The following is a 22,686-nucleotide window of genomic DNA, read 5'->3' on the forward strand; positions in this document are numbered from 1 at the left end:
AATTTAAAGCTGACTAGTGAGTAAATCGATATACTGTAACTGTTCAGTATAAACTTGTATGAAAAAGTTGTCAACTAAAGAAATGAAGGTCTAGGTATGATCTACATATTCTGCGAAAAATAACACTATGGGACAAGAAATAGAACTGTGGCGCGATCTAAAAGTTGCTTATTTTTCACTGAAAACAACTGGAGTCAACAATTTTCTATGAGGAAAACTATGAATTTGAATTTTCTAAATTTTGTAGTATGCCATTTTTTTGAGCTAGTTTATAAAAAGATTTCAATGCATATTTCGGAGTTCCGTTGACGTATACACGGACAACAGTAACCATGTCGCACACCTTTTTTTTACCACCCACCAAGTTTCTGACTCAGTTTCCTTGATTTGAATAGCCACAAGACAGCAAAAGTTTTTAATCTTTTTAGTGTTACTGTATATGTACATATTCCTAATGAAACCCCCTTATTCAAATTGGTTTTTCACCATTACAATACTCTCAAAATGCAATTCACATAACATAATCTATTGTATCGTTTCGGTCGATTCACCTCGAGAACACCTGCACTTGTCGGCAGTATGACGTGGTAATTGCGTTCTTCTAGGTTCATTGCCAAGAGTTCATATTAATTGTTGATTTTCTCAAAAGGAACTGTCCGATTAACAGATGAGTGTTAGACGGTCGAGACGGGAATGAGTGAATGTCGCTGACACTTCAGTATGAGGAGACAATTCACATGGCAGTTTATAAATAACAAATTTCGGCTCTATTCCAGTTTAGATGTCCTTTGAAAACTCAAACGTCCTTTCAAACTGTAATTTTTTTAAACGTCCTTTCAAAAGTTTAGACGTCCCAAAAAACATTTAGACGTCCCAAAAAACATTTAGACGTCCCAAAAAACATTTAGACGTCCCAAAAAACATTTAAACGTCCAAAAAATATTTAGACGTCCCTTAAACATTTTCAGTGGCTTTTAGTGTTGAAGGGACGTCTAAACATTTTTTGGGACGGTTAAACATTTTTTGGGACGTTTAAACGTTTTTAGGGACGTCTAAATGTTTTTGGGACGTCTAAATGTTTTTTGGGACGTCTAATTATTTACAACCAAATTTTCGGATTTCAAGGGACGTCTCAATATTTAATGGGACGTCTAAACATTTTTTGGGACGTCACAGTCTCCCAGACTCCGAGTAAGAACTGCAAGGAAATTTTTGATCTACCATCATGAAACGAAAAATTTGAGAAATTAGCAGGTCTAAAACTTTACTACGTTAATTTTTAGCGTAAAGCTTAAGGTCGGAAGTAAGAAAATTTCAGTTTCAGAATTATTCTGAGAGCATTATCCACCCATTCAATCCAAAAAATCCTGGTTTCAGATATTATTTCAGGCCGAAAAGGCAATTTTTCATTTTGATTTCGGAAAAATCTACGGGATTTGTTCATTTCTCAACATTATCCAATGAATAATAGCTCAAAACGTGCTCCGGAGATTTGTACACATTTCTGTAGGACGGTTTTTCAATTTGCTCATTAGTTTTCGAGAAATCGATCAAATTCTGAATTTTTTTCAATTTTTTGTTATTTTCTCGAAAACTAATGAACAAATTAAAAAACCGTCCTACAGAAATGTGTACAAATCTCCGGGGGCACGTTTTGAGCTATTATTCATTGGATAATGTTGAGAAATGAACAAATCCCGTAGATTTTTCCGAAATCAAAATGAAAAATTGCCTTTTCGACCTGAAATAATATCTGAAACCAGGATTTTTGGGTTTGAATGGGTGGATAATGCTCTCAGAATAATTCTGAAACTGAAATTTTCTTACTTCTGACCTTGAGCTTTACGCTAAAAATTAACGTAATAAAGTTTTAGACCTGCTAATTTCTCAAATTTTTCGTTTCGTGAGGGTAGATCAAAAATTTCCTTGCAGTTCTTACTCGGAGTCTGGGAGACTGTGGACGTTTAAACATTTTTGAACATATTTGGGATCCGAAAGGACGTTTAAATGTTTCAAAGGACGTCTAAGTGTTTCAAGGGACGTCTAAGTGTTTTTTGGGACGTTCAAGTTTTCAAAGGACATCTAAACTGGAATAGAGCCAAAATTTCTATATTAATTATGTGATTTTATAAGAAATTGCGATTTACAGAAAAAAATATTATGGCATACACAACAGGAACTCTTATGAATTACGAAACGGAATGATTTCAATTATGAAAAATATAGCGCAGTGTTTCTGCTCAAAACATGGTACTTTGGTTATCAGAACAGATTTTTGAAAGTCAAAAAATTGTCACCCGACAAAATATTAATTCGTATTTACTGCACCGGCAACACTATATCATATTGTGCCTTTTACAGTTGCAAATATCCAACTTGGAGAGTGCGTCCTGGTGAAACTAACTGTCGTTTAAAATGATTGTTTATGGGTCGAACAGACCAAGATTAGAACTCCATTTTTGTAGTTAGCAACTGTTTTGTACGGACGCTTCCTAGCAAGTGACATATCGAAAAAGTAATTTCTCCCTCAAATCTACCCATTTCAGATCAAAATAGTGCGATTTTTGAGCTGTTTATTTGAAATTATTATAACTCTCTAGGGAGTGTCAGTACAAAAAACATGTCTACTACAAAATATCGCTACGTTTGTTCTGTATGGTTTATACATTATTTACTTTGTGGGAAACTTTTTTTACTATGACATACTTTCAAAGTTGGACATTTGCAACAACGAAAAACGCAAAATATGATCTATTTTTGGCTGGTACTGTATCTTACATTTCAAAAAGTCTCATAACTTCGAGACCAATAAAGACATTATGCTCCACGTTTTCCTCGCTTAAGGTCGATTGACGATTAACGAAAAATGAGCAAATTTGAGAGCGTGCCACTAATCCGTTTCAAGTGTCGAAGTGTTAGTTCCTGCAGGAAAAGTAGATCATACCTAGCGCTCCATTTTTGTAGTTGACAAATCTTTTATGAGTGCTCTTTCAGAAGAGTTACAGTCCATCAACTTACACAACTTCATTATTAATTTTTTGCCAATTTTAGTAAGTCTCGCTGCCGCTCTAAGCATTTTCAACGCTACTACTTCTCAATGCAACACAATTTTTCTGAATAAAGCAAAATATCTCTATCAGGAGTCTATTTTATGATATTTTTCTATTTTTCCTTGATTTAACCAAACATGTGACGGCCTGGGTCGAGGCAAAATCGGAATTCTTCTTGGCTCGGCCCGGAGCCTTGTTTTGAACTAAATTTTTTGAATTTTTGACAGAATTCAAATCAGAAACTAGTTATAGATCAAGAAATTGAATTATTTAATATGAAAGTTCAAACAAAAAATTTGGTCAAAAATAGATATCTTTTCATGAAGCCAAAATTTGACATGTTTGGACTTAACTTTTGCAAAATTATGAACTTTTTTTGGAAAGGAAAATATTCCATTGGTGTGTCCGAGTGTTTCTAACTTTGCGCTATGAGAATCAATAAATTGTCCTTTCCTTCTTTTTGTCCGTTTTTTGTGGTACGTGCAGGAATCAACTAACAACTACAGGACTAGAAGGTCTTTTCCAGTATATTTTTTGGAAAATTTGTCTTATGATAGCAACAGACCGGCTAAATAAGAAATGAAGCCTAGTGAACAGTTAGATTTTTCTTTGAAAAAGTGATTTTAGGGATCAACCAGGCGTTTTCGCGCATTATTCCTAGTTCTTTCGAAGAAATGTTGTTTTTTTTGGTCTAATCTGAATCCAACCACACTATTTTATTAAAATTCCAGTTAAAAGGAACTGAAATTAGTTTTGAATGAGAAATGGAGCGTTGAGAACCACCATTTATCGCGTAAACAATGGCTCAAGAGGAGGTCGACCGCTTCTCCAGTCCTCTTTTTGTTTTCGAAAACATTTTGATTTTTTGTGTCAATTGTATTCAGTCGCACCATTTTATAGACATCGTAGTTGAAATCGAACTGAAATAATGAAAGAACGTGAAGAACTGTCTGAATTTTGTGCTGATAACGTCAAATGTGATGTATTTTTTTGAACGGCAAATAAAACTCAAATTCAACAAAAATTATAAAGAAATCAGTGTGTCTTATTTTACTGGAATCCAACTCATAGGTATCAGGGAAGAGATGGACATGGAGATGCGTCAAAAACCGGATCTTCAGTGAAAATGCGGTTCAAATCTGACATAAAAATGGGACACATGCACTGATTGCGACGCTAGAAATACCTTTTTATCTTTATATTCTTCAATTCCCTCTGTCCCTCAAATCATTTTATCGACTTTTTAGAAACCACAACAGTTGTGTTTATGCTAATCGGCGACTTGCCTCTACGTGGCCATATGGTGCAGATGCAAATGCATTGGCCACCATGAGCATCTGGCCATTAATTCAAGCCACCTTCTGGTAAACTCTCTTTGTTTTTGATTTCACCACCTTTGAGTTTATGTTTCATACAAAACAATGTGGGGTCTTCGCTAGTCTTAAAGAAGTTTTGATGTCACGGAACTATCCGCCGTTGGGGCTGATTTTTTGATAATCTTCGCATCAAGGACACACTGAGCACCAGAATTGTCGTCTGATTCGAAATTTATGATGTACTTTTACCCGTTTTTAATCGTACGCCGACACCATGAGAAAGTGATAAATTTTATTTGATCAGTTCTTTGATGCAAGCCGAAACCATCACCCTCTCCTTTCAGTTATGTGTTCTACGTCCTATTGAAAATAAGGACGTTCCCGTGGCCTTCATATTCTGTGATTTAACTTCAGCAAGCCCCGGGGCAAGCCTTCAAAATCTTTCCCTTCATATTATAATTTTACATACAGTATCGGCCAAATATATCTTTTAATTCTCCTTTTTCAGTTGGAAATGTAGAACTTTGAAAGTGTGTCATGGTGAAACTAACTCTCCCACAATATAACTTTTTATGGGTTGAACAGACCAAGAGCAGAACTCCGTTTTTGTAGCTGACAACTCTTTGTACGAACGTTTATGAAAGTAAAAAAATCTGTCTATTTTGCATTGAAATTGGTCGATTTAAGAGGGAAATTACCTGGATGTGACTTACTAGGGAACGACCGTACAAAAAAGTTGTCAACTACAAAAATGGAGTTCTACCCTTGATCTTTTCTACCCATAAAAAGTTATTTTGTGGGAGAGTTAGTTTCACCATGACACACTCTCAAAGTTTAGCATTTTCATCTAGAAAGGCAAAATATGATATCATTTTGGCCGGTACTGTATCTGAAATAGGGTTGTCTTACTCGGAAACAGTAACTGATAGAAAATCTGTGCAAACAACTAATAATCAGAAAATACGTGGTGGGAACAATTCACCCCTCAACATACTTTCCATTCTCATTTTGCATGCTACATGGACAACATGCTATGTGTATAATTCTCTCTTATCGCATTTAACCTTTGATTAACTTAGAAAGGTCATTTGCGACTGTCGCAACGCATTCGAAATTTCATCTTTTGTGACCGGCATGTGCTTAAATTAGAGAAGACCGGTTGGAGAATCGGCTTTATTTTCAATGAAACTGTTCTAGTCTAAGATGAATATTGCAATATAATTTTTTGACTTTTTAAACTTTGCTCTGTAAAACAACCATATGGCCTTGTCTTTTGTTAATTTGTAAAGTACCGCTCATAAAAATTATACATATTCGAAAAACAATATATCAAAAATAAACTCTATATTTTAGTTAGAGTTTAAGCCAGTCATTGCCAGTCAAATCCTGGCTACAAAATTTGCGATTTTGATTGTATGAATAACTGATTTCTGAGTTGGTCACCTACAAATATGTGATATGGCGTTTAGATCACACCTTGAGCTTTACTTTATTGGTTGACAATCTTTTTGTAGGAGCCATCTTTAGCACGTTACAGTCAATTAAAGAACGCCGGCCAAAAATCGCACCACTTTGCACTGAAGTATGTTAATTTGAGGAAGAATTTTGTTCACCGGTATGTAAGTCCCTAGAAAGTGCTTGTACAAAACAATGATCGACTAAAAAAAAAGAGTTCACACTTTTAGCTTTACTTTAGTAGTTGACAACTTATTTGTAGGACCCCTTTCCAGCAAGTTATGGGTTGCCAAAATGATAAGTGCTGTTTTTCTGCTTTTATTTTCTTTCAATATCAGTGTTCTTTTTTCAATACAGTCTCATTTCTTGGCGGCCAATATTTTTCCCTCTGTGTTTTGTATACCCCTGCACGGGGGAAGTATTACCTCGTGTTTGTCGCATTTAAATTTCTATTAGCACTTAATTTGTTTGTACTAGGCCAAAGACTATTTTTTTGGGTTCTAGAATATTCAGTGTTAATGAGGGTTGTATGAAAAAGCTTCGACCAATTTGAATTTCAAAAAATCGAAAATTTTGTTTCAAAATTTTCAGTTTTTGATTCAAAAGTTCACGTTTTCTCTCAAAATCGAACTGAAATCACATGCTGCATTCTTCAAAAAACCCCTACATCAAACGCAAACTGGTTTTCTTATCGTACTGTTCTTCATCCCATCTTTCCCTCACTATTTGCCACGTCTCCTCATGTTCACGATACTGGGCATCGATCAATATCAAGCGTCTCTCTCTCTCCCTCTTCCGTGCTGTTCTTGTGGCGGTCGTCAGCTGCCCCGTGCGCGCACTCCTCTTCCCCTCAAAAAGACTGTGCACATGTAAGAGACGCAGACGGTTAGCCCGTCGCCTCCCGCGCTGACGCGCTGGTTTTGCTTACCTCCTGGCCTTTTCTATTCATTTCCCCTCGTTTGAGTGCACCCTCTTTTCCGTTTTTTTTGTGTTGAACGAACGGACCTTAATGTGTTACATGCTCAGAATATTTTTCATTTTCTACCTTGTTTTAAGAACAGCTAAATAAGACCACGTGGCAAATCTTTTTTTTTTCCCTTCCCGCCAAGAAAACCTATCCTGATTCCTAAGAAACTAAGTTTTTCTACCGTATGAAAGTATTCGGTGTGGCTATGGCACGCCAATGCCTTTTTGTCCTTGTTTTCTCGTTGATATTGATGATGTGGGGGGCTTAGAGTCGTGATACCGTAATGCAGTTCTTTTTCAATAGATTTTGTAGTTTTTTCAAAAAGAAATTTTTTTTTTCAAATTTAGGGTAAAAAAACGCTACGAAGTTATATTTATTCAACTTTACATTCATTTTTTCGATTTTGATGAGTACATTAAACTTAATTCTTACGACCCTTCACTTTTTCAAGCTAGCAGAGATCTTTCCTGAGGCTTGGGCCCAAAACCCATGCCATCAACACCATATAGAGTCCATTCCTTTTACAGAATCTCCTGTTAAACAGGGTTTAGAAATACTAACGGACGCCAAGCTACTTTTCGGTTTTTTGTCAGATTGACTGAATCCCTCAGCCGGTTAAATAGTTTACCTTCCCCAAATTTGTCAAAAATCGGGCCGGCACGACTATGACCGTCCGCACGGTCGTCAAAAATTGTCAAAAAATTCAAAATTTGGTTCGAAAAATGTTTTTTCTTGTCTTAAAACAGGCTGGACCAAGAATTATTTTGGTTTTGGCCAGCCTCAGCCCGTTACAAGTCTTCCTTTTTCAACAAACCTCTACAATTCTATGAATATGCGATGCCCTCCTATTTCTACGTATTACCCCTCTATCCTCATTCCGCACTGCTCGAATAGTTCTCTTATTCGTTTCTATTTCTATTGTTCTATTTTCCGAGCTCTCATCAATCTTCTTTCCTCCTAAGTATTTCCCTTCGTCTGTTTTACCCTGTTTTCATTCATATTTCTCTTTAATTCCTCCTCTTAATCTTCTCTTTTTATGTTCTCATACTAAAATACTTGTTTTGCAGATGCTCTCCCACTGATACAGCTCAATCTTCAGTAGTGGCGGTATAGATCACCCTAAACCGCATACGGTGAGTTATATACTTTTTCAGTCTTCTTTTTTAGACATAGAGAGGTGACTGCGCTATTCCAGACATATTGAATTAAAAAAAAGATCGTCGCAGAATCCCGGTATAAAAAGAAAATCCGCTAGAAACGCGGTCTAAAAATTAGGTTGAAGAAAGTTATAAGGTATCAAAGTGCCAAAAATCACTCTTTGTGGAGTTGAAATTGTGATAGAAATTTTTCGTGGTACATGTGATAGTGATAATCAATTGAAAATATAACGTCAACTTGTTTGAATAAGTTCAATTAAAATTTCAACGTAAAAATGCACCAAGAGGGCGATTTCTGCCTGTTTGACCGCTTATAACTTCCTTCAAACAATTTTTCAAAGCTGACTCTAAAAGGAACTTTTTTTTCCCCGGGAGACTGCTTCGTCTCAAATAAAAACAATTGGAAATAGCGCAGTCCCCGTTTGAATTACTCATTTTCCATTCACTAACTACTTCCATTTTCAGAAAATCATAACAAACGACAACAATATTCACAACAATGTCCTCAAGACGCCGATCTTCCCGAGGTCGGAGCGTCGTGCTTCAAGCAGAAGAAATAAAGGAGGAGGAGCCGGATGACTATGAACCTGAGCCACAGCCCCGTTCTGTCGGGAGACCCCGTAAGATCCAGGGAGAAGCCGCCAGGATTGGAGAGCAAAGAGAGGAACCAGTACAACCTCGGTCGACTCGTTCTCAAAACTCTTCTGGTCAAATGCACACGCCTCTGATCGGAAATCATGAAATAAAGGTTGAGCCGGATCATTCTGAAGCGCGACGCGGTAGAGGTCGACCCCGAAAGATTATCATTGGAAACGCTGCAAGAAGCCAAAGCCAATGTGAGGAGCCGAGTAACGTTGAACCTCGACGCCGTGGTCGACCCCGCAAAAGAAACCACGAAGATTCTACACGGAGTCCAAGTGCAAGTGATCAGCGAAGTCACCAACGTGTAACGCGTTCTCAAACTCCATCGCTGGGAAATCGTCCCCGAAAAAGTAATCTTGGAAAATCGGTGACAATCCGACTTCCAAGTGAGGAGGCGAGTCAGGAAGACTCCGCAGGAAGTGCAAGTGAGGAGCCGTTCGGATTGCGAGTCACACGTACACTAACTCGAAATGGTCAAAGCTCATGCCAGCTCATGTCAGGAGAGGAGTGGAGACGGCCCAAAAGAACTGCCCCGTGGATGGTCGAGAGGCACCGAATGAACAGAGAACAGTCTGTTTCAAAACTGGAAACCATTGGTAGAAATAATCAAGAGAGCAGAAGAGCAATTAGTTGCTCTCGACAATCTCTTCCTGGAAACAGTGGAGCGATTCAATTGGGAACAGATGGCTCGAATCTAGCTGAAATGCGACGCTCTCGAAGTCAAATTCGACAAAACACCACGGAAGAACCAGTAAGAAATCCAATGGTAAGAGAAAAATTGGTGTCCATAAAGATTGTCCTGTTTTCAGAGTTCATCCCGTGTACCGAATGGAGAAGAACGTGCGACCAATCAACTGCAAGGTGAACCGTCGGTGCCAAGAAAAACTCCGCGTCTGCAGAGTCCGTCTGGTCAATCAAGTTCAGGAGAAGTCGTGAGAGTTCAAATCCGAAAAGAAGATCCGGCTCCAATTCGGTCAACTCGATCTCAGAGTCGTGTTCGAGAATCTCTTCCTGGAAACATTGGAATAAATCAACTGGGAACCGATGACTCGAATCTGGCTGAAATTTCACGCTCCCGAAGTCAAATTCGACAGGAAACTCGGAAAGAACCAGTAAAACATCAAATGGTAACAGAAAAGTCGGTAACAAAAAGATCGTCCGGTTTTCAGAGTTCATCTTGTGTACCAAATGGAGAAGAACGTGCGACCGATCAACTGCAAGGTGAACCGTCGGTGCCAAGAAAAACTCCGCGTCTGCAGAGCCCGCCTGGCCAATCAAGTTCAGGAGAAGTCGTGAGAGTTCAAATCCAAAAAGAAGATCCGGCTCCAATTCGGTCAACTCGATCTCTGAGTCGTGTTCGACAATCGCTCCCTGCAGTTAATAGAGCAAATCAAGCAGACGTAGAGGAGTCGATTTCAATGGAGTCCCCACGTCCTCAACGACAACCAAAAACTGTCACGGGAGCTTCCGCAACAGAACAATCCACCCAAAGAGAATCGCTACGTCTACCTAGTGTAGCGAATCCAAAAGGATCAGTAAAGAGTGGTCGAATTGAGAGAGAAGAGCGATCGGTTCAACTTCTGTCATTAAGTTCGCAGAGTGAAGTTAAACAGGAAACACCAGAAGCATCCCAAATGGATCAAACGGTAAGAGTTTAAAAAAAGTTAATACAACAAGAATCGCCATGTTTTCAGAGTTCATCCCGTGGACCGAATGAAGAAGAATTTGTGATCAATCAACTCCACAGTGAACAGTCGAAGCCTAGAGATACTCCACGTCTACAGAGCTCATGCGGCCAGACTAATCCAGGAGAAATCGGGCGGAATCAGATCCAAAAGCAGAAGGAGCCGGTTCAAACACGGTCAACTCGATCTCAGAGTCGTGTTCGACAATCTCTACCTGCTGTTATTGGACCAAATCAAGCAGAAACAGAGCAGATTCAAATTGAGCCGCCGCAATTGCATCAAGAAGCCCATCAAACTATTTCGGGAGAATCTGAGTTGGCTCAAATGCAAGTTGAGCAGCCGGTTCCAAAGGAGTCGCCACGTCTGCAAACTCAATCCGAAGTAGCCAATTCAGAAGAATCAGTGAAGAGTGGTCAAACTGAGAAAGAGAAGCAACCGGTTCAAGTTCTGTCAACACGTGCTCAGAGTGAAGTTCCACAAGAAACACCAAATGAATCGGAGATAGACCGAAAGGTAAGAATTTTGAAAAAAAAATTGATACCTAGAGAATAGCCCTATTTTCAGACTCAATCACAGGTAGCGAGCCAAGAAACCGCTGAATCGGTTCAAATAGAGTCGCCATGTTCTCCCTGCCAAAGTACCTCGGATGAATCCATGGAGAGTCAAATTGAGAAAGAAGATCCGGTTCAACTTCCGTCAACACATGCTCAGAGTCAAGTTACACGGGAAACACCAAATGAATCGGAGATAGACCGAAAGGTAAGAATTTTGAAAAAAAAGTTGATACCAAGAGATTCGCCCTATTTTCAGACTCAATCACAGGTAGCGAGCCAAGAAACAGCTGAATCGATTCAAATAAAGTCACCATGTTCTCCCTGCCACCAAACTACCTCGGATGAATCCATGGAGAGTCAAATTGAGAAAGAGGAGCAACCGGTTCAACTTCCGTCAACACATGCTCAGAGTCAAGTTACACGGGAAACTCCAAAAGAATCCGTGATGGACCAAAAGGTAAGAATTTTGAAAAAACGTTGATACCAAGAGAATCACCCTGTTTTCAGACTCAATCCCAGGCAGCAAGCCAAGACACAGCTGAGAAAAAAGAGGAGGACCCGGTTCAAATTCGATCAACTTCATCTCAAAGCGCCTCTCGTCAATCTACTCCTGGAGTTGTTGTAAAAAATCAGATGGCCACAGATGAACCTATCCCAGAAGAATCAGAGCAAGTTGAGCAGCCGGTGGTTACGGAGGAATCCCGTAATTCGTTCCTGAATTGTCTCGATGAGAAACTGGAAGAATTGAAGAAAGCGCTTAAAAAGGAACAGCGTTCACTGAGTCAGTCAAGGGAAACTACCCCGAAAGAAGCTATGAGAAGACGGACACAAAAATTGATGCCAACGCGTTCTAGCAGTCAACCCCGACAACTTCTTTCCGGAATGAATCAGCCAACGCCATCAGCTAAATGGCCAAGATCTCAAAATGAAATTCGGCAGAAAACACCAACAGAATCCGTGATGAAGGTAAGAGTAAAAGGAAAAGTGTTGCCAAGAAAATCGCATAATCGTTTTCAGGGTCAATCCGGTGTAAGGACCGACGAAACATCTGTAAACGTGCAAAAACCGGAATCTTCTGCTCAATTGTGGTCACTTCTTCCTGAGAGTCAAACAAACCAAGGAGGCGTTGTGAAAAGTCAAGAAAAAAAGAAACTGCGGCCAAGCTGGGCTCAAACCCTTTCACCACAACAACAGCATCGTCAAACAAATACAGAGGAATCTCTTAAAAGTCGACAAATGCAAAAAACAGAGCCGGTTCAAATCCGATCAACTGAAACTCAGAGTCTTCCTCGTCAATCTGTTCCAAAAGAATTGCCACGTTCTCCACCTTGCCAAACAAACCCAGGAGAATCCGTGTGCAACCAATTGCGAGATGAAGAACCCGTTCAATTGCTCCCAACGAGCTCTGAGAGCCAGCTCAGTCAACCTCTACCTGCAGGACATCGAGTGAAATCTGATGACTCAATTCCAACTGGATCGCTATGTGCTCAGAATCAAAAAACATCCGAAGAACCAGTGATACATCTAATGGTAAGAAAAAAAGTCGGTATAAAACAAAGTTGCAACGGAACCACGCTACCAAAATTTGAATTTTTTCGCCTTTTTTGCAAACAAGTGGAAATGTTGACTATGTTTTCACATACCTATAAAACTCAAGCGTATCTAAGATTTTTGACTATTTTTGATAGAAATTTTAAAAAATTTTGAAAAATTTTGTGAAAAAATCGGCCCTGGAAGACCTGTCAACCCGGGCCCGGCTGCTATTTTGCAAGTCTGGTATAAAACAAAATCGTCCTGTTTTCAGACTCAATCCCATGCAACAAACCAAGAAGGATCCGTCGTGAGTCAACAAGATGCAGATCCGGTTCAAATACAACCAGCTGGATCTCAGAATCATGGTTCTCAATCTCTCCCTGAAGTTGTCGGAGAGGATCAATTCGACGCAGATGATTCGATCCAAATGAAGTCTATCCCGCGAGAATCCCTGTTGAAGAAGCTGATAAAAGAAAAATCGGTGCCGAGAGTCTATCTGCAGACTGAATCCCTAGTATTGAATCCAGGAGAATCCTTGAAGAATCAAATCGAAAAGGAGGATTCCGTTCAATCAATGGAAAGTGTGCAGAATCAATCCGTGGTAGTGAATCCAGAAAAGTCCGTGAAGACTCAAACGTCAGAAGAGAACTCCGCTCAACTTCAGTCATCACAAGCCCAAAGCTCCTCCATTCAACTTCTTCCTGGAATAAGCGAGAATTTTGCTGTTGCTGAATCACCGAGTGAAATTCCACAGAAAGATACTTCAGAAGAATTCTTTGATAGTTTTGATGAAGACCTACGGAAGATGGAGGAATCAATTCGACTGGAAGAACAAAGTTCCCTCACGCAATCCCGAGAAACATTCCAGAAAGCACTCGGAAGATCACAGATGAAGAGAAAGCGGACAAGAGAATCGTCACCTTTTCAAAACCTCGCTCGCCAGTTTCTTCCGGGAGTTTTCGGAGGGAATCAAGTTCAATTAGTGGAGTCGATCTTATCTGAACCTCCAATTACTCAAACACGTCCAACAATGCCACGGATACTCCAAAGAAATCAAAAGAGAAAGGACAACCATTCGGTTCCAAAACGTCTTGAAACATCTCCAACTGACTTTGGACAGACGCAAATGGAAAACGAGCAGTCATCAGTTCGAAAGGAGTCAACACATTCTCAAGGATCATCACGCCAATCTACTCCGGAAGAATCTACAATGACGCGAGATCATTCGACTGAAATGCGATCGACACGTTCCAATAGCCAATCGTCCGAAACTCAAGATTCGAGCGAAATGCCATCCTCTCTGGATTATGACAGCAGTGGCGAGTACATGAAAGTCGAAGAACCGGAGTCGAGGGAGTACAGCCCTCCTCCGGTTCTGGAACGCGAGGCACCGTTTGTAAATTATGAGGAGGAGTCAGTGGAGAATGTTGAGTTGTCGGTGGAGGACGCCACTAAGATTGCCGAGCCAATCAAAAAGAAAAGAAGCAAACGAGCTGCCAAAGAACCAACTCCAGTGGCAGTTGGAGTTCGAAAGAGCAAGAGGCTGAATTGGAATGGTGATGTCAAAAATGCGGAAGACATCGAGGAGGATATACCGCATTTAGGTGAGTTACAGGTCCACCAAATCCCAAAAAACGTTGAAATTTTCGTCGAAGAAAAACATTTCGAAAGAAATAACAATTTTATTCACTTCAAAATGAAAAAATAAGAGATGATGAACGAAAAAATGTGACATTTGTGACTATTTTTTGAATTAAAATTCCTCTTTTTTCCAAAACGGAAAAAACAAAAACAATTTCGAGGACCGAAATAAACAAAACATTTTCGTCAAAAAATCATTAAAATCCGAAAATCCGAAATAAAAATTTGTCTTTTTTTCAGACCGCGGAGTACGTGCTCCAATTGGCCTCGTACGAAAGCCATTCCATATGAACAGATATCTGGAAAAATATAAGTTTTCCATTGAGCGTCGAGTGGAAAAACAGCTGGAGATAACCATGCACACCGGTTCCCTGTCTCCACGACCAAAAAGAATAAGAGGAAACGATGGAACGTGGGTGGAAGTCGAGCAGCCGAAGACCAACGTTTCGAAATGGAAGATGGTGACCGTTGGAGACAACCACCAAGCAGAATTGCCGGCAGAAGAGGAGATCTCTCCAGAGGAGTATTACAAAGATGCCGAAGAACGAGAGGAGATTGTGTGGCAGCCAAATCAACTCGATGATGTTGCCCAATTTGATGATACTCTCATCAATCTGTACTGGAGAGCCATCCACCAGCAATACAAGGGACACATCCCGTTCGAGATGGCTCTCCAGACCCTCATGGAAGAGAACTATGATTTCTGCCGTGCTTTAGAGTCTATTGAAAAATGCCTACTGGTTCTCCCTCAAAGAATGAAACCGATAACGAGAGGACAAGCGAGACTTCTCGCCCATTTGCTCAAGGAGGACGAGAAGAAAAAGCAAAAACAGTTGCACCCGAGAAATATACAAGAAATCGCCGTGAGTTTTTTTCTCTTCTGCAAAAATGAATTTTCTGAGTCACCAAAATAGGCGGCCAATAGTAAAAAGTGGGAAACAAGTTAGGGACCGATCATTCCGGTAGCATTACTCGTTTAGTCTAATTGACGGTCTCTCTAGTTAGTTAGCTAAGCAAATTTAGAAATGGCTGAGATTCAATATTTTTTGAAAATTTTCCGATAGTTTTTGAAAAAATTTCGTCTATTGTTGTAGCACAAAACTTTAAACACACATTTTTTTTAAAACATTGAAAAAATTGAATTTTTGACGGTTCGGAAGAGACTACTGAATTTTTTGAAATATCCGAAAATTTCTGGTTAATAATTTGAGAATTTTCTGGAATATCAAAAAAAGGTCCCAAAAATAAATTATTTGAATACGATCAGACAAACTTTTTTATTTTCTCCTGATCCCAGCCAAATTTTTGCAAGTAATCTTATCAGCCTGCTTCTAGCGTTATAAATTGGTTGTTTATCGATAAACTATTGTTTTTTACAGATGAGGAATTATCATCTTGGAGAAATCGTCCCATTCGTCGTTCAGTTCCGAAGATTCTACAAGGATCACATCAAAGGGCAATCAGAGCGAACAATTCCCTGCAATTGTCTGGAAAAAACGACTGGAGAAGTGGCATTCGAGCCAAAACACGGATGCTCGAACTGCACGCGGAAGCTGCGGAATGTTGAATACGATCCGGAAAAGCTATGTCTTATCTGTCGGACCTACAGTTACTTGTCCCCGGTGGGAGCAAGACGTCCGGCAGAAAACCCGGTCTTCAATGATGAGGAGATTCTTCTTATCAACCACTGGAATACCCTTGAAAAAGAGATGGATTATGTCGATGAAGATATTGTGACAAGACAGAATCTTGAAACAAAAATAAATCGTTGGAAGAAAATGATCTTCACCCAGGAGGAAATGGAAATGTTGGAATGGCCGTTATATGTGAAGGTGTCAGAGAAGAACCCACCGGCAAATTCTGAAGAAGAGCGATTGCTCCGCGGCGAAATGTGTTCCGAACAGTTGGTCCCATTCGAGCTTCCACACTTCACCAGATGTAGCTGTCTACTCTCGGGAGACATTCCAAGATTGTCAACGAACGTCTCAAAGTTCTCCTTCTCGGAAGAAGAGACAATTCTCTACCGCAACGCCATTCTCCGACACAACGGGAATCAAACTTTGGCTGGAGCCGAATTGGGAGTTGAGCCTGAACTCGTGGAAAGATTCGTGGACAAGTTTCCCAGTGGAAATCCACTCTACCAGGTAAGCATATATGTTCAAATCTTGATATTTCCATATCATAGTGCATACGTTTTGGCGAGTTCAATTTTATCAAATTTGTGATGGGACGGCCCGGGTACAGTACGAAAATTATAAAAATTGAATATTTTTGAATAGTTGTCAATTTTTTTTTTGCAAGAAAGTGTAATTTTCGACTATGGTTTTACATACCGTTAAAATTCAAGCGTACCTAGGATTATAGACCGTCTGATTTTTATACTTCAAGAATTGGTTAATCTGGTGAACAATCCGAAGCGGCGGAAAGTTTTTCTAGAAATTTCTTTTCGGTTAAACAGGTGTTTTTTAGTATGCCGCTTATTCTATAGACTACAGAATTTATTGAAGAAATGCAACGAAAATGGTAAAAAATACCGTCAAAATTTCAAAAAACGCTCCAATTTTCCGGCGTTCGCGGGTTGTGACCCGAATTTAACAATTCTTGAAGAATGAAAATGAACTCTCTAAAATGCATACATTATGACACGAAAATATCATAACTGACCACAATACACTTTTAAACTTTTTAAATTTTCGAACAATTATTAATTTCGTTTCAGGGAACGGCTTTCACACTCATGCGTCGCCCAAAACTCCGTCACAAATATCTTCCAAAGCCAATTCCACCTCCGTTCAAGAAGAAACCTGAGGAAGAAGAGAAAGATCCAACCTATGAGCCAGAGGAGCAACCAAAATCGAGTCGCAAACGAGACGGAGCTGCAAAGAAGCCCGGTCCGGTGAAAAAGGCAAGAACAAGTCTCTAATCCTGCTGCATTTTTTCCGAATTCCTTCTCAAATTCACTTCTCGTTTCCACCTAACTCTCACCCTTGTCATCCAGTTTGCTCCTGTTTTTTTTTTCACTTTCCTTTAAAATCATCATAATCACCAAAATCAACTTACCTGTACCCTGATGAATCTTATCAGTATCATAATTTAACAAGTATTCATTTTTTCATTGTTAATTATCTCATTTCACTTTGTTTTCTTACATGTTTTCATAATTCTGTTTTACCATTTCCAATTGTCAAGTATTCCATGTTTTAGCCTAATTCTTTAATTTTTTTTCTTTTATAGTAACTTTTCTTAATTGCTTATCCCCCCATCCTACTTCTAACGAATACCTTTTTTTGAGACACTACGCTTTTTTTTCTCTCTTTAAAATCTTTTCCGGTCTCTTAACATTTTTCTTTTACTTTCGCTTGTCCTCTTGAGTTTTGATTTCGGGTAAAATCCCATATGTCTTGTAATTTATACTGTCATTTTTGTAACCTGGTCCTCATCCCCCTCACTCGATATTTTGTTTATTAGTGGTCATCTATTTTTTTAAATACATTTCACAAAAAAAAAACTTTTGTGAAATTCACACTCCTGTGTAAAATAAAGGAAACCTGAAACAACATATCGAAACTTTCCTCTGTCTTCCAGCGACCACCTTGTATTTCTGCAAAAAAAGAAAGATAACATGACCTCTACCGTACTGCCACGCTGCCGTTTCTTATTCGGACACACGGAGAGGGCGACAAAAAGGGGGAGGAGGGTGAAAAAGGGGATGATAGACTATGAGACCTCTGGAGACGGAGACGCGTCTCATTATCTCTTCTCTATTTCTCCTTTGTTCTTTCATTGAGGGGGGTTTCTCCTCTCGATTTGTTTGCTGGCCCTCCACCAGTTCTTCTGCATGAGGGAAATACTGGGGGTTTGAGGGAAATGCAACGAACGTGTTGTGGCAGAGAACATGGAGGGTCCGAGATTATTGTTGTGCCACCAGAACCACGAATGCACTCTAATCCTAGAAACCAGGTTGCTATGTTATATGCTCATGGATTATGTTATCCAGGTGTGCAGCAAGAAACGCAATAACAAGTTTAAATTGGATTGAGACAGAAATAGATGTAATCCGTTTATTAGATTTTGCGCCGAGACAACCAAATGGATATTTCGGTTCTAATAAGAAAGACGGATTACCTAATACAAAACGAGTGCTCCAATTAAAAATCTTATTCCAAGTCTCCCGAGCGCGATGAAGAAAAACGGGCTTCCAAGACAAAAGGTGAGGGACCAATTTTGTGAATATCATAAAGACTATGCATTTGTAAAACTGAGTGGTCTCTAAAAATTGAAACTGCGATAATCAATATTAATAGAAGAATTTTTCGATAAATACTCGAGCTTCATTTCCGTAGGTCAATGAAATTCTTTTTTTTTCTATTTTTTCCTAATAGTTTGTATTGGCACCTTTTAAGAAATGGGTGGTTTCTGTATAAAACATATTTTAATTAACAAACTTCTGATCTGTTTATCTATAAATCAAAAATTCATATGAACAAGCAGCTTGAAAAGAATACACGTGAAAAGCGAAGGTACTTTTTGCGGGAAATTAGTAGAAAGGGGAATGAATATGACAAAAAAACTCGGACTGAAGCAAAAGTTCTGTGTGGGAAAGTATCACAATAAAGAAATGTGCACAAAAAATGAAGCGGGAATACAAGAAAAATAAGGGAAATAGCGAATAGTCTTGAAATCAAGAATGTGAGGTTTGCTGTGGAATAGTTCATACAACATCCGATCCGGTTTGAATCACAGGTTGAGATATCTGAAAATAAAGAATAAAATTGAAAAGGCAAGGTTTGGTTTGAAAAGCAGTGTAATAGAACCCATATTAAAGCAAAAAAAAACAAACTAATAATTTGGCTTATGGATTAAGGCGCACACCAAAATGAAAATTATATTATAGGAAACAATGAATTATAAAGAAAAATATCAACAAAAACCGAATAAGGCTCACTACAGCACGCTTTACCGATTATGTCCAAGGTTATACATAATTTAATGAATAATGGAACTGGCTGAATGTAGACAGCCATGGAGTAGGAAAAATTAGATTGACCTGTTCTTAGGTAGTATATTTTCAAAAATGTGTTTATTTTTGTCCAAACTTGTTTTAATAATTATGGAAGCAAATAAGAAAAGCAACAACCACGCACCTCATCACGTCGAGCATCTTCTCAAATAAGTACCTCTGGCTGAGAAGCTACTAATAACCGAGACAGTGTCTCTTTACACTTCTTCGACCGAGACGGCTTCTCAGTTATCATGATTGGAGGTCCTGGTCCAGGGCTTTCGGTTTTTGGCTTCCGGCGGCAGAAGTAGGAGAAAAGGGTGTCAGCAAACGGGCGGGAGTATTTGATATAGATGATGATGTTGAAACTGGATAGATGATTGTGATTTGATAATTGTAAGCAGAAAAAGAAAAGTCTCACCTCGAATTGAATACCACCAGAAAGTTGGATAAGTCAACGATATAGTTGATTTTGCTGCCGAGAGTCTCCGAGAGGTAACTCTCAAATATATTGATAATCAAAGCAATCGTATTACAAGAGATGAACAGCAGGACTACCAGAATCAAGGACATCGTGTCATCGGTGTTGGAGGCACTGGATCCGAAAACAGAGAAACCTGGAAATAAGATATTTAGGGTGAGAAGCTGAGTTATACAACTGGTAGTGATTGCGTTCAACATGATTAAGAAATTCAGTAATCCCACTAACAGATTTTGCTACTTTCCACATATATAGCTTCCGGCATTTTCAAAAGCTGTCTCTGTCTCTTTTTTCATAATATTTCTTGACAGATCTTCATTTTTGTAGTTAACCACTTTTTTATCGCTTTCTACTAAAAAGGAGAATCTTTGGGGACACGGCTTTCAAACGATCTATAATTTAAGTAATTTCGACTACGGGGAGTCCATTTCTCCCATCAAAACCGGCTAAATGTCTCTATGAGCCGAGTTATGAGCTCTCAAACTTTTTATATGGTTAAGCTTTTTCGCGTGGAGTTCCAAATTTTTTCTATATTTGCTTTTTTTAAATAGTTGTTTTCTCCATTTCACACCACTCCTTCATTGGAAACATGAGAACACCTTTGCGTACATCATTAGCCGATTTAGAATTCTATGAGAAAAATCTTAATCATATGAAAACTTTGAGAGCTCATAACTCGGCTCACAAAGACATTTAGCTGGTTTTGATGGCAGAAATGGACGTGTCGAAAGTACCAACAATCAAAACTATAGAACGTTTGAAAGCCGCGTCTCTAAAGACTTCCCTTGTGAAAGGTACAGTAATCCAGATTTTGGAATCCAGATAACAGACTTCGGTATTCTCAAAACTTGCGACAATTATAGCTCTAAAAGTCTCGATTTTTATATCATTTCTTGACAGAGCTTCATTTTTGTAGTTGAGTACTTTTTTAAATCTCTCGCTAATAAGATATCCCAAAACTCGCTACCTTACACATTCCGCCGAATATCTGTCAAATTTACTGTTTACCCAGACTCTTACTCACCGATAATGAATGTGTTGAGAACAATCAGCGTTATCAGTGGCCCAACTGCCAAAAATATAGCATACATGTATTTATAGTAGATTGATTGATACCTAAAACCAATAAATAAACGTTTAAAAAATTGAAAATGAAACTTACAATTCATTATATCTCAGAGTGGCTGGACAAACTTCTCTGCTCATTCCACCAAGTTCTTTATGATAACAGTCAATGACAAATCCTTCGAAAAAGTGAGGTACATTGTATAAAACGGAAAATATAACCACACAAACAGCCAGGAAATGAACCGTTTCTTTTCGTGAGAACAACCGACGGATTTTCTCAGGGAGGCAGACCTAGAAATTTGTTTTTGATTTATTTCGATTCCAAACCTTTTTCTTATCATACCTGTACAAAACAATCAACACCAGCGCACATTGTAAAATACACAGAGCACGTTTGAGCAATCATACCCATTGGGTACACAATAGCAGATAGTTGACCTGACATTCTGGCAACAGTGAGAGAGAAGGGACGGAATGTTTCCAGGGAGAATAAGAAAATTCCAGTAAGGGCTACACCGGTATCAGAACAAGCAAGTGAGAATAGGTAAAAGTTGGTGGAGCATTTCATTTCTGAAAAAAAAGGTGAAATTTAGGAGTTAGAGCTCAGAAGAATGTACCTGGTCTACTATAAACAAAAGCGGATATAGCGTTTCCAATTATTCCAAATACTCCAACAATTGGTAGGATGATTCCAATGACTATGATATTGAAACGGATATAATCCCACTCTTTGGAGCCGTGGTAGCATATTCCGCACTAAAAATTTCAGGTTAAAAACGTAATTAATCTTTGAAAAGTGTCTCACCAGTGGCTCACAGTTCTGAAATCCTACTAAACTTGGATCAATAATGTCATGACTGATTAGTTGCTTGATAGACGCGTAAACTGCTCGATTAACATCACAACCATCCGGAATCGACATATTCAACGCCGCCTGCTCATAAATATCCACCGGTTCATCCATTTTTTCAAAGAGTTTTGATAATAGAAACTATTGAAATTCTCAAGTTCTTACCATTTGAGGTTGCTCCTAAAACAGAACCAAAAATAGAATGATGTAGTTGAATAAACAGAGAGAAAGTTGCGAAAAAAGAGAGAGAGATGACGATGAACGATAATAAAAAGTAGAAGACGTCAAAGTTTTTTGACAGACATTTCGTAGAGGAGCACAGTAGAAGAGCACAAGAGATGAGTAGATTTGAATTTCAATGAGTTCGCTCGCAACTTTTTTTCTCAACGCTTTTTTGAAGACGTTTTGAAGACGGCAAAGCAAAATTCTTTTGTGTGTAAAACAGGAAGCATGAAATTTGGGGTTTTGGGTGTTCGAGATGAAAACTGGTTGTCAGCAGAAAAGGAGAGTTAATAATAGAGAGTTGACGCGTTGAGTTGGTAGGTGTGAAGAAAAAACGGAAGGAAAGAACCTAACTTCAAACTTGTCAAATTTCGGGCCGGCCCGTCTTCAAGAAAAAGTACCTAATTTTTTACCAAATTGTTTGATTTTTCGGAAGATTTTGCACAAAAAAACTCAGTTTCTTGATGCATAACTAACTTTTGACTGAATTCTTGAGTATAGTAACATTTTTGAAAAAAAATTCGAATTTAGTACAAATTTTAGCTCAAAAAATTTTTGACCTTTAAACCGACGGGCCAAAATTCCAACTTCGGCCCGGCCAGTGGCAAGTTTGAACTTCGGGACAATTTTTGAAAAAGTTCCGTCTAATCAAAAACGTAGTGAAGTTTAACGAAATGTGAAGCGAAGAAACTCCTCTGTTCTTATATTCTAGCATTCTCAATTACTCATTCTTTTCTTATATATTTTTTCTAATTTTTAGTCGTCCCCTCCGTTCGAGTGAGTAATTTTCAATTCTAGACTACTTGATTTTCACTGGCAACTAATACGATTACCAGAGAAAGGGTACAATTGAGAGAAAAGGAATTCCCGATATTTTGAGTACTTGTTAGTTTTGTATGCACATATTTGAAATTTGGAACCAAGAAATAAGCAACAAAACAAAAAATTCGGAGAACCCAGTGATTTTTTCTTGATTCTCCCCCCTTCCTTCTTCTTGAATGCATTTGTTTCTTTTAAACACTCTTTTTTCTTAGGCTAGTGGAAGAAAGGGGGAATAGGGGTCATG

The 22,686-nt window shown here is 38.8% G+C and overlaps 2 protein-coding genes across 2 annotated transcripts; one reads left to right on the forward strand and one right to left on the reverse strand.

Annotated features, from left to right (window-relative positions):
• Positions 1 to 8,444: 8,444 nt before the first annotated feature.
• Positions 8,445 to 16,923, forward strand: GCK72_026060 (uncharacterized protein; the record flags this gene model as incomplete). The annotated part of the gene is made up of 12 exons (XM_053736636.1): positions 8,445 to 9,353; positions 9,397 to 9,714; positions 9,757 to 10,233; positions 10,282 to 10,785; positions 10,837 to 11,031; positions 11,083 to 11,283; positions 11,334 to 11,792; positions 11,844 to 12,356; positions 12,631 to 13,963; positions 14,241 to 14,863; positions 15,380 to 16,144; positions 16,720 to 16,923. 12 exons carry the CDS (start codon positions 8,445 to 8,447, stop codon positions 16,921 to 16,923), a joined length of 6,501 nt encoding a protein of 2,166 aa, XP_053580202.1.
• A 2,242-nt stretch (positions 16,924 to 19,165) lies between these two features.
• GCK72_026061 (uncharacterized protein) lies at positions 19,166 to 21,512 on the reverse strand (the record flags this gene model as incomplete). The annotated part of the gene is made up of 7 exons (XM_003102007.2): positions 19,166 to 19,367; positions 19,421 to 19,616; positions 20,505 to 20,596; positions 20,643 to 20,839; positions 20,892 to 21,118; positions 21,166 to 21,304; positions 21,354 to 21,512. The coding sequence occupies 7 exons, from the start codon at positions 21,510 to 21,512 to the stop codon at positions 19,166 to 19,168; spliced, it is 1,212 nt and encodes a 403-aa protein (XP_003102055.2).
• Positions 21,513 to 22,686: the final 1,174 nt, after the last annotated feature.

The sequence above is a fragment of the Caenorhabditis remanei genome, chromosome X (assembly GCF_010183535.1).
Source record: "Caenorhabditis remanei strain PX506 chromosome X, whole genome shotgun sequence".
Classification (NCBI taxonomy): domain Eukaryota; kingdom Metazoa; phylum Nematoda; class Chromadorea; order Rhabditida; family Rhabditidae; genus Caenorhabditis; species Caenorhabditis remanei.